Genomic DNA, 11,610 nt, shown 5'->3' with positions numbered 1-11,610 from the left:
TACAAGAGCAGGGATGTACTTCTGAGGCTGTATCAGGCTCTGATCAGACCCCATTTGGAGTGAGTTGTGCATTGTGAGCAGTTTTGAGACCCATATCTAAGGAAGGATGTGTTGGCCTTGGAAAGGGTCCAGAGAATGTTCATAAGATTGATCCCTGGAATTGAGACCTTGTTGTATAAGGAATGGTTGAAGACTCTGGGTCTGTAGTCATTGGAGTTTAGAAGGATGATGGGTGATCTTATTGAATACAGGATATTGCGAGGCCTGGATAGAGTGGACATAGAAAGGATGGTTCCACCACTAGGGGAAAAAAAACTAGAACCAGAGGGCAACACTTGAGGCTAAAGGGGCAGAGATGAGGAGGAATTTCTTCAGCCACAGAGTGGTGAATCTGTGGAATGCTTTGCTACAGAAGGCTATGGAGGCCAGATCATTGAATGTGTTCCAGAGATAGATAGGTACTTGATTAATAAGGGGATCAGAGGTTATAGGGAAAAGACTGGGAATGAGAAAACATATCAGTCATGACGGAATGGCGGAGAAGACTCAATGGGCTGAGTGACCTAATTCTGCTCCCATGTCTTATGGTATTATTGTCTAAATAACTGGACAACATTGCTACCCTCCAAACCTCAGGGACCTCAGTAGTGAGAAATCTCACAACACCAGGTTAAAGTCCAACAGGTATCAAAAGTCTTTTGAGCGCTCACTGCTCCTTCATCAGGTGAACACATGGTTAAAGTCCAACAGGTTTATTTGGTAGCAAAAGCCATTAGCTTTGGGAGTGCTTATTGCTCCTTTGACGAAGGACTTCTTACTGTGTTTACTCCAGTCCAACACCGGCATCTCCACATCATGACCGCACCAGTGACCAACTGATCTGATGTTATAATCCTTAACTTCATTTTCTCATCAGACCTCTATAACCCTTCATTCTTTTCCTGGTTAAAAATCTGCCTATCTCAGCCTTGGTCATACTTAGTAAGTAATTAATCAGCTTCTACGGGTCTCTGCAGCTAAGAAATCTACAAAATCACTGCCCTCTGAGAGAAGAAATTCTTTGCCTCCTAGTCTGAGTTTATTTATTATTGTCACAAGTAGGCTTACATTAACACTGCGATGAAGTTACTGTGAAAATTCTCTCGTCGTTCAAGTCCTAAAGAACAGAATTGCTAAGACTGGGTTCTGCGGCAGGGGTGATGAGGAAACCAACGATTGGGAATCAGTCCCAAGCTCCTGATCTACGGACACCCGGTGCGGAGAGGGGAGGGGAGGGAGGCCAACCTCCTCGTGAACCTGCTCCTGGGCCTGGCGGCCTTCCGTGCCCGTTGGGCACCGCAGGGGCTGAGGTGCCTTATAGACCCCAATAATAACCCCGAAAAACTGCAGCAGGCGACGGTGCAGAGGGACCTCGGGGTCCTTGTGCATGAGTCGCAAAAACCCAGCCTGCAGGTGCAGCAGGTGGTCAGGAAGGCGAATGGGATGCTGGCCTTCATAGCGAGGGGGATTGAATATAAAAGTAGGGAGGTCTTGCTGCAGCTGTATAGGGCATTGGTGAGGCCGCAGCTGGAGTACTGTGTGCAGTTTTGGGCGCCGCACCTGCGCAAGGATATTTTGGCCTTGGAGGGAGTGCAGAGGAGGTTTACTAGGCTGATACCGGAGTTGAGGGGGTTGAGCTATGAGGAGAGGCTGAATAAACTAGGCTTGTACTCGTTAGAGTTTAGAAGAATGAGGGGAGATCTCATTGAGACGTATAAGATGATGAATGGGATGGATAGGATAGAGGTGGAAAGACTCTTCCCGCTCAAAAAAGACAGTAGGACTAGGGGGCACAGCCTCAAGATAAAGGGGGGGCGGTTCAGAACGGAGTTGAGGAGGAACTTCTTCACTCAAAGGGTGGTGAATCTCTGGAATTCTCTGCCCGTTGAAGTGGTGGAGGCTGCCTCGCTAAATATTTTTAAGAAGCGGGTTGATGGGTTTTTGATAAGAGAGGGGATTAAGGGTTATGGGGAGAGGGCGGGAAAGTGGAACTGAGCCACGACAGATCAGCCATGATCTTATTGAATGGCGGGGCAGGCTCGAAGGGCCAGATGGCCTACTCCTGCTCCTATTTCTTATGTTCTTAATCACATTTTGATTTGACGTGTCTTAAGTTTCCTTTGTACCTTTTGTTTCTGTTCGGGCCGTTCCCTCTCCTTTTGGGGAGCTGCCCCCTTTTTCTTTGTCCGAACGTAATTTAAGTTAGTTTACTTGGTTTGACCCAAAAGACCACCACCAACGATTGGGAAGCAAGGAGCTGTACTGGTCCTCACCCACCTGTAGGGGGCGGGGGCGAGGGCGGGGCGAGGGGTCCTGTACTGATTCTAGCCAACCTGTAGGGGGCGGATGTAGTGGGCCGTGAAGAACGTGTGCACGTTCGCTCGGTGACGTTACCGTCGGCGGGGGGGGGGGGAGAGACCAGATGTCAATCAGAGTGGAGGGGCGGGGCGAAATGTCAGTCCGGACAGGGAAGGGGCGTGAAGGGAAGGCTAAGCATGCGCAGCAGCTCCGGGATCAGAAACGGGCAGGGACAGAGGCTCCGTTCCACGCATGCGCACACACGTCCCGCCGGACCCCAAAAAAAAGACGCTGCGCGTGGGAGGAGCGAGCGCGTCTCCGACCGCACGTGCGTGCGCATTCTCGCCTGGTCAAACGGCGGTTGGTGAGGGAGGGCGCGCGCGTGCGCGCTGTTGGGGCCGCGCGCAGTGACGTCTCTCTGTGTTGTTCCTCGGCTGCGATCAACATGGCGGCGGCAGCAGCGGCGGGGAAGCCGAGCGGTCCCGCGGCGCAGTGTCACCGAGCAGGACCGGGACCTGGAGCCGGAGCCGGAGCAGGCGGCCTGGAGGCAGGCTCCGAGGAGGAGGAAAGGCGCAGGAGGAGGAGACAGCCACAGCAGGGCCCCGCTCTGGGCCTGGCCGCGCCCTGCGCCGTCAAACAGGAGCAGCAGCCGGAGGAGGAGCAGGACGAGGTGGTGAAGGTGCAAATCCAGCAGCTGGAGGAGGAGGAGGCGGCCCGGCCCGGGCAGACCCCCTGCCCGCTTTACCCCGCAACACAGGCCCAGAGCAGGAGCGGGGTCTCCGGCAGAGAGCGGCAGCAGGTCAGTGAGAGAGGAGGGGGTTAATACTGTCGGGACAGGGAGATTAATATCGGTGACTCTCTGTCTGAGGGATAGGGGTGTTCACACTGCCAGTAACAGTCTGAGGGACAGGGGCATTAATACTGTTAGTGATCCTCTGAGGGACTGGGGTGTTAATACTATTATTCACCCTCTGAAAGGGGAATTAATACAGTCGGACTCTGAGGAACGTTGCTAAAACTGCCATTGATCCTCTGAGGGACAGAAGGGTTAATAATGTTCGTGACTGTCTGAGGGACGGAGGAATAATGATGCCATTGACCCTACGTCTGAGGGACAGGATGGTTAATACTACCAATGACATATTTGAGGGACGGGGGAATTACAACTGACAGTGACCATCTGTCTGAGGGACGGGAGGGTTAATATAGTCAATGTTCCTGTGTCTGAAAGGCCAGAATGGTAACACAGTGGTTAAGACTGCTGCCCCATAGTGCCAGGGACCTGGATTTGATTCCTGGCTTGGATCACTGTCTCTGTCGAGTTTGCACATTCTCCTTGTGTCTGTGTGGATTTGCACGTTCTCCTTGTGTCTGGTGCTCTGGTTTCCTCCCACAGCCCAAAGATGCGCAGGTCATGCTGAATTGCCTCTTAGTGTCAGGGGGACATCCTAGGTTAAATGCATGAGGTTAAGGAGGTAGGGCCTGGGTGGGATTGTGATCAGTGCAGACCCGATGGGTCAAATGGCCGCCTTCTGCGCTGTAGGATACGATGATTCTAATACTGTCTTTGATCCTTTGCCTGAGGGAGAGGAAGGTTAATACTGTCAGTGGCCCTTTGAGAGACGGGGGATGAATTACTTTCAGTTGCTGTCTGTTTGAGAGACAGGGTAATTAATAAGTTTATGTTTTTAAGTTTATTTATTCATGTCACACACAGGCTTACATTAACTCTGCAATTGTTACTGTGAAAATCTCCAGTTATCCTCTAAGGGAAGGGGAAATTATTACTGTCAGTTGCCTTCAATGTGAGGAGCAGAAGAATTAAACTCAGTGATCCTCAATGTGAAGGGTAGAGTATTAATGCCATCAATAGCCCATGAGAAGCAGGAGGATTGACACTGTCAGTAAACCTCACTGTGAGTGACAGTGAGTAATAGACTGAATGGAGAAACCTTATCGATCTCAGTTTGTGATCAACAGTCTGTAATAGAGCAGGGGTGAGTTTCCCCAGTGTCAGTGCGAGATGCAAAGTCAATCTGTAATAAATTTATCTAGCCGTATGTCATAAGAGGAGGCCATTTGGTCCATTAGACCTGTGTTGCATTATTGTAAGAATTACCAACTGCCACTTTGTTGCCTTTTCCCCATCACATTGCATTTTTGTTTGCATTTTTGAGAAGTTTTGCAATTCCCTTGTTTCAAGTAGTGCATTCCACCTCGTAACTCGTGTTTACAAAATGAAAAATTCTTTTCCCCTCTGCTTGGTTTCTTTTAGTAGTTACCTTAAGTCTATGACCTCCAGTTCCCAAGCTATTGGCGACTGAGAATACTTTCTCATTTACGCTATCAAGGACCTTCATGAGTTTGAACACTTCTGTTAATTTTCCCCAGAGCTGAGGGGAAATCACAGACTTCTTGGCATCATTCACAGAATTGTTACCCTACAGAGGGAGGGCATTTGGCATATTGTGTCTGCACTGGCTCACCAAAAGAATGTCATGACTTTGTGCCATTCAGCTGCTTTTTCCCCCATACAGCTGCACATTGTTTCTATTCAAGTAATCATCCAGTGTCCTCTTGAATACCTCGAAGAAACCTTTCCAAACAGAACCACTTGTGTGAAAATGTTTTTTTTTACATCACGTTTGTTTCTTTTGAAAATCACTTGAAACCTGTGCCTCTTACTCTCGATCCTTTTATGAGTAGGAACAGATTTTACCTATCTACTCTCCAAACTCCTCATGATTTGATCTTGATCAAATTTTCTCCTGGCCGCCACCTCTCCAAAGTGGAGAGTCCTGATCTACCCGCCCAACTGATGTTTCCCATCCTTGGAACCATTTTTGTAAACCTCTTCTGCGTTCTCTCCAATGTGTTCTCATACTTGCCATTGTATGGTATCCAGACTGTATACCATACTCCAGCTGAGGCCTAACTAGTGTGCTGTATAATTTCAGCATAACCCCTTTGTTCTTGTACTCTATGCCCCTATTAATAAGGCCCAGAATACCATATGCTTTATTAATTCTTGTAAAACTCCCATATTTCTCCGTCCTTCCTAAGATGTGACCGGAATAGGACATGATACTCCAGCTGGGTCCAACCTGTGATTTGTCAAGGTTTGAATCCTGTTTTTGAGCTCTTGATGCTGAAGTCTAGGGTCTGATATACAGTAAGGTCTTGCAAGCTCTTTAAAATTCATCAGTTATCTTCCCATTCTTCCTTCCAAAACATCCACTTTACTGCATGTTTAATTTAATCAGTGATATGTGTGCGTCTGTTGCACCAGTCTCAAACATTTGCTCCCAAAGTCTATTTGCCTTCTCCTCATTGTCTATGACTTTTCAGTATTTTGTATCATCGAGCAACTTTAGAATGCGGCCCAACTAAGTCTAGATTTTTGATATATTTAATAGAGCAAGGGGCAGAATATTAATACAGTTAGTAATTCTCAGAGTATGTGGAACAAACACCCACCCTCCCTATACCTTCAGGATACGTGTGTGGCAGACAGTGAATAGAACAGGGGGTAAGTTACAAAACCTTCGCCCCCTCCAAGCATGTGCCGAGCATGATGCCCTAACTAAACTAAAAAGAAGCTTTCTGCCCTTGCTCGGTCTGTATCTCTCTAATCCCTCCCTATTCGTGTAGCCATTCAGACGGCCCTTAAAGTTTACTAATGTGCCTACTTCCGCCACAATCTCTGGCATGAAAAGCTTCCCCTGCACATATTTCTTAAACCTACCCCCTCACCTTGAACTTGTTCCTCCTTCTAACTGACACGTCAACCCAAGGAAAGAATCTCTAACTATCCACCCTGCTATCCCCCTCGTGATTTTTTTGCAATTAGTAACCCCCAGAGTCGATGTTATTAATGCACAGTACTGATGTGAAGGGTAATGCCAAATAATATGGTGAGCAATTAATACTGAGAGTAATACATCAAGCTAATAATGCTACCTTTCGAAAGCAGAGGAGCATATTCAGTTACTTCCAGTATTGATGTGAGGGGCAGGATCAGTGTTACAGTGGTAGAGTGATTAATATTTATAAAGAGAGTTAGAAAACTTACTTCACTGGAAACGGAGGATTTGGCTTCAACCAAGTGTTGGTGTTTTGTCCTTCATGCCAGCAATCTTTCTGGTCCATTTTACCTGCCCTTTCCCATTTCATCAATCTATCCAATCTAATCTTGGCATAGTATCAGGTGCAGCCACTAACTGTAGAATTAGATACCACAGTCCCATATCTCTAGGGGTGTTTCTGTAATTCTCCTATAAATTGATTTAATAGTCATTTACTTCACACAAGTGCCAGGCAATGGCCATCTCCAACAAGGAAGAATCCAACCATCTCTCCTTGACATTCAGTGGAATGAGCATTGATCAATTCCCCCACTATTAGCATCCTGGAAGTGAAGTGGACAAGTTATATAAACACTATGATTACAAAAGCAGGTCAGAGGCTGGGGATACCACAAAGCACAACTCGTCTCCTGACTCACCAGTGCCAGTCCACCAGTATAAGTCAGGAGTATGAATGAATACTTGCTCGGGTGAGCACCGCTCCAACACACTCAAGAAGCTTAACGTTGTCTAGGACAAATCAGCTGGCTTGACTAATACCCCATCCATCACCTTCAGTGTTTACTCCCTCCACTGCCAATGCACATAGCAGCAGAGTGTACCATCTACATGAGGCGGCACAGCAACTCAACCAAGCCTCCTTTGATAACATCATCCAAATCTGCAACCTCTACCACCGTGAATGACAAAGGCAGTAGATATATCAGAACACCATAACCTGCCAGTTCCCCTCCAAATCACACATTAATTGGAACTATATCATCATTCCATCACTGCCGCTGGATTGCAATTCTCGATCTACCTTGCAAACAGACACTGGGTGTACCTATTCCACACATACTGCAGTGATTCAAAAAGCTTGCTCACCATCATCTTATCCAGGCATAGGCAATAACTGCTAACCTAGTTAGCAATGCCCACATCTCATGAACAAGTATGTAAAATCTTTGGCCCTTTGTTGTTAACCTCTGCAATTTCTTGAGGAACAAATTGGACAGCAGAGAAATCGTGTTAAACCTGCAAAATGTGTTGATTCAAACCCACTTATTGTATATTGCATTCATAAAGGAAGAATTGGAAGCTCTGGACAAGGTGTGAAATACATGTGCAAGTATGATCCCAGAAGGGAGCCTGAAAGCTGGAATACGTTGTGGCTTTTCCTCCTTTTGGAGGGCTTTCTAATTGTGAAAGGATGTAGGCTTAAGATGTTTCTACTTTTGGAGGAGCCCCGATCTAAGGGCTATGACATTAACTTTCTCAAATAGAATTGAGAATAAGGGAGACATTACTTTACACGAGAGAGTGGTGACAACGTTAGGAATGCTCATTATCATGGGAAGTGCTTGAGGTGTACAGCATAGATGCATATGAAGCATAGATGGATAAAGACTTCAGGGGAAAAGAAGTAGAAGAATATAAAAATGGGTAAACTGAGCAGGGAATAGAGTTGATGTTTAGAGTTCAATGTAACATTTCTCTGGAACTTCTTGGTGTGGTGACACAAAGAGGGAGAAGGTTTGTGTGAAGCATAAATGCCAGATTAGGCCAGTTAGGCTATATTGAATGCCATTCGTATATTGTCCCCATCATCTGGATTGTAATGTACCTCTGCCACAATATAGTGTGAACCTTAACACTGTCTGTAAAAGCTCAAACTGAGGTCTCACTTGAGGTTTTGTTCTATCTTAATTGATGATGGATTCTGTAGAAGGCTGATAGATTGAGAAGTAATGAGGGGCATAATCAGTATGATTCAAACCTAGATGGTCTCAGCAAGGAACATTGTACAGTGTGTAGGCCTCAGGGTTATAAATGGGCACTTGGACAGTATGAGGGTCTCAGCTGTGGTAGGAGCAACTGTGTCTCAGTGTGAGTATCTCTCAGCTATGACAGCTTGCATCATCATACAGTATGAGGGGCATATTGTACAGTATGGGAGTCTTAAGTTTGATTGAAGTCTTAAGTATGGCAGGGGATTGGGGTGGCTGCTATCGTGCAATTTGAGGATCTTGAAGCTTCTGTACGTGTGAGAGCCTTGGCGTTATGATGGGGGATTGTTGTACAGTTTGCAGGCCTCTGGCAATGACTCAGCAAACTGAGGGGTCAGCAAGGGTAAGAAGCTTGCTGTCCTCAAGTTGGCCTTTAAGTTATCGCAAGTGCACTACCATGCATTTAAGCAAATCACTGATGTGTTCCAAAAGAATAGTTTGGTGTATTTGGGCTGGGGTAGTGGTTTCCAAAACTTGTCCTGATGTGGTCCCATTTTAATGCATCCGACTTTGCATCACTCAAGAGTGAACATTGGAAAATTGGCAAGAGGGGAAGGGTGTTGAGAGTGGGGGCTGAGTGTTGATTGGAACAGGGGATTTAACCTGCTGAATTTGCTTTCTGTTAAAAGAAAAACATAGATACACCTTTATTATAACTTCTGGCTTTTAAACCAATCAGGCCTCAGAGGAGACAATTAAGCCAGAGAAAAATAATTGTCAAGTCTCAGTCCAAGTTCCACAGCCCCCATGATTGCCTCAGAACTTGGACCCCCATAAATAAATCCCATGATGAGTTGCGACCCACATTTGGAATCTCCTATTCCAGGGCATTTGTGGGGTGTGCGGGGCAAGGCAAGAGTATTGTAATGCTTGATTCTTGGTGTTGAGGGGGTCACGATAAACACGACAGCCAATTTGTGTACAGGAAGTTTCCACCAATCTGAAAAAATATCTGATCCTTTTGTGTGTTGATTTAATGATCTATATTGATCAAAACTCTTGGACTAACTCCCCTGCTCCTGACAACAGTGGCATGGAATCTTTACCTAATTGATGGAGAAAATGGACCACAACCTCTCTGCTGGTGCACAAGATCTCAGTATTGCTCCTGTGGGTTTCTCTGATGGTGTCACCTTCTGTTCGGTCGGTAGCCTGCCCGTCTCTGTGTCTCAGGTTTTTTCTTTCATGTCCCAGTCCGGGGCGTGAGCACACAGTCGAGAAGCTGATACATGACTGCCATGTTGAGGGAGGGTATCTGTCTTTGCCAAGAGATATCATCCTCAGGTGGAATTGAAAAATCCCATGGCGCCATTTTGAAGAATTAACACAATTCTGATATTTATCCGTTGGTCAGTATTAGCAAGAAGGTTATCGAGTCATTATTTTGTGCTGTTTGTGGGATCATGCTGTGCACATACTGACTGCTGTGCTCCATGCATGACAATAACAACATTTCAAAAATACTTTGGCTGTGAAGCACTTTGTGGCATCCATTGGTCATGAAAGGCACAACATAAATGCAAGTATTTTTCATGGCAGTCATGACCGTCTGATAGTGTGTCACACTGTCAGTTTATTGCTGGGGGAGCATCTACCTGGATTGTGGACTCAAGTCTCTAGAGGCAGGGCCTTCAAACTCCTCACCTTTTTCTACACTGAGTCGAAGATGTTAGGCCTGAGCCGTGGCTGCTTATTAATTGCCTTTGATTCAGCCTCAAATCCAGGAGTACGTTTACTGTGAACTGTTGGGGAATGTATTTTTTTTCAGACACTCGCATCCACTGTCCAGTGCAGCAAAAGTCACTGGACAAGAAGTACCTGTGTAAATTTGCACCGTAGGTGAGTTCCAAACCATGTACTCGGTCGGTGTGAAATTTGGATTGACTTTTGATTGTTTGATGATATTACTAGGTTTTGTGCAACCTGAATATTTCCCCACATATTAGGATCACTGAGTGCGTGAATAAATGCGGCCAGGTATTTGCTGTCTTGCCTGTGGCTTGTGATGTTCTTCTCTGGCCACCATGATATACCCAGTGACGAGGTTGACTGATGTGCTCGTTGATCTGATCGTTCATGTGATAGTTCCTCTCTCACACTAATACTAACAGGCTGTCTATACATATACCTCTCTCTCTCTAGTTCTCTGAAAAGCGGAGGATCCTCATTGTAGATGAGCAGCAGCAGCGGGTAGAGGAGGCCGTGCTATGCCAGGAGGTGGAGTGGGATCGTGCTGCCGGACAGGCTGGTGGGCTGGTGTGGTCACGCTCGGAGGGTTGGAGCCAGGACATGGACGAACCAGGGAAGGTGCTGGTGTCGGTGGCTGGTCTGCGGGGCCAGGAGCAGCATCCACCGAAAGCACCCCAGGGCCTGGCCCGCGACAGACCTGGGGCTTCCCCAGCACAGCGCAGGCGCAAGTCGGAATATCCCCGCCGGCGGAGCTGCATCTCATTCACCTTCGGCAGCGTGGACCCGAACAGTGGCCGTCTCGAAGAGGGCGAGGAGCCAATGGATATCCGGTAAGTGGTGGCGACTGCTTCCAGTAGTCGATGAGCTGCCTGGCGTTAGCGAATTCATGGGTTAGCAGTGGGTCTGAGTAGAATATCCAGTTGGCAAGAGATCAGGTTCTGAGACAAAGAAGTGCACCAGGCGGAGAGAGAAATGCGTTGAAGGCTCCAATCAAACAAGCGCCTGTTGCAATTTTGAAGAGTGATTAATTATCAAACAGACTATGATCACTTCTCCCCTTTTTACATGTGTATGAGCCACACCAATTAAAGTTTTGATATACTAATTGTATCTACTTATAGGCAATCAAATAGCAGGAAAGAAATGGAAAACAGAATTTGCAGGGAAATTGCAGCAATATGTAGAGGCTAAAGTGTAGTGATAGTGAGGGAGTTGAGTCTTCTGAGTGTTGATAGGGGCATAATAGGATAAAGATCTGAGAACGGGAAGGGTTTATGTGCCTGCGTACAGCCGAAGTTTTTTGATCTCAACATCTTTCTGGCCTGAGGGGGAAGGGGACTTTGCCATATGTGTTTTTTTGGGACTGCCATGGATCAGGTGCATCATGTGTCAGCTAAGAAAATGACCAGGATCTGTGATCAAAATATCGTAAGCCTTGGGTGAGCAACAGAAAAAGGATGAGGAACAATGCACTAAACTGGTGCCTATTCCTTTGAGGTGAGAACGAATTATTGTAAGCAAAACTGCATGGAAAGCTAGTATGCAGACATAGTGAGTGTTTGGAAAAGCAAATGGAATGTTTGCATTTATTGCAAGGGGTATGGAATATAAATATTTTACTGCAGCTCGCCCTATGGGAATTGGTGATACCGGATACTATATGTTGTTTTGGTCTCCTTATTTGAAAGGGGATATAATTGCGTTACAAGCACTTCAGAGAAGATTCACGT

The 11,610-nt window shown here is 46.4% G+C and overlaps 1 protein-coding gene across 7 annotated transcripts in view; it reads left to right on the top strand.

Moving 5' to 3' along the window:
- Positions 1–2,752: 2,752 nt before the first annotated feature.
- The window catches only part of zfp91 (ZFP91 zinc finger protein, atypical E3 ubiquitin ligase), a 69,222-nt gene continuing 60,364 nt past the window's right edge, over positions 2,753–11,610 (top strand). For 3 of the 7 annotated variants that reach the window (XM_080201861.1, XM_080201862.1, XM_080201860.1), the window contains exons 1-2: positions 2,756–3,136; positions 10,334–10,710. In XM_080201861.1, coding sequence (XP_080057987.1) covers positions 2,783–3,136; positions 10,334–10,710 — 731 coding nt within the window. In that variant the 5' untranslated portion in view covers positions 2,756–2,782. Of the gene's footprint in view, positions 3,137–10,333; positions 10,711–11,610 lie in introns of all 7 variants that reach the window. The other 4 variants (XM_080201866.1, XM_080201865.1, XM_080201863.1 and 1 more) reach the window with 3 other exon arrangements.

This window comes from Carcharhinus amblyrhynchos, chromosome 13 (genome assembly GCF_965287045.1).
Source record: "Carcharhinus amblyrhynchos chromosome 13, sCarAmb.v2.hapA, whole genome shotgun sequence".
In the NCBI taxonomy this organism is placed as follows: domain Eukaryota; kingdom Metazoa; phylum Chordata; class Chondrichthyes; order Carcharhiniformes; family Carcharhinidae; genus Carcharhinus; species Carcharhinus amblyrhynchos.
This window is presented reverse-complemented; position numbering and strand designations above follow the sequence as displayed.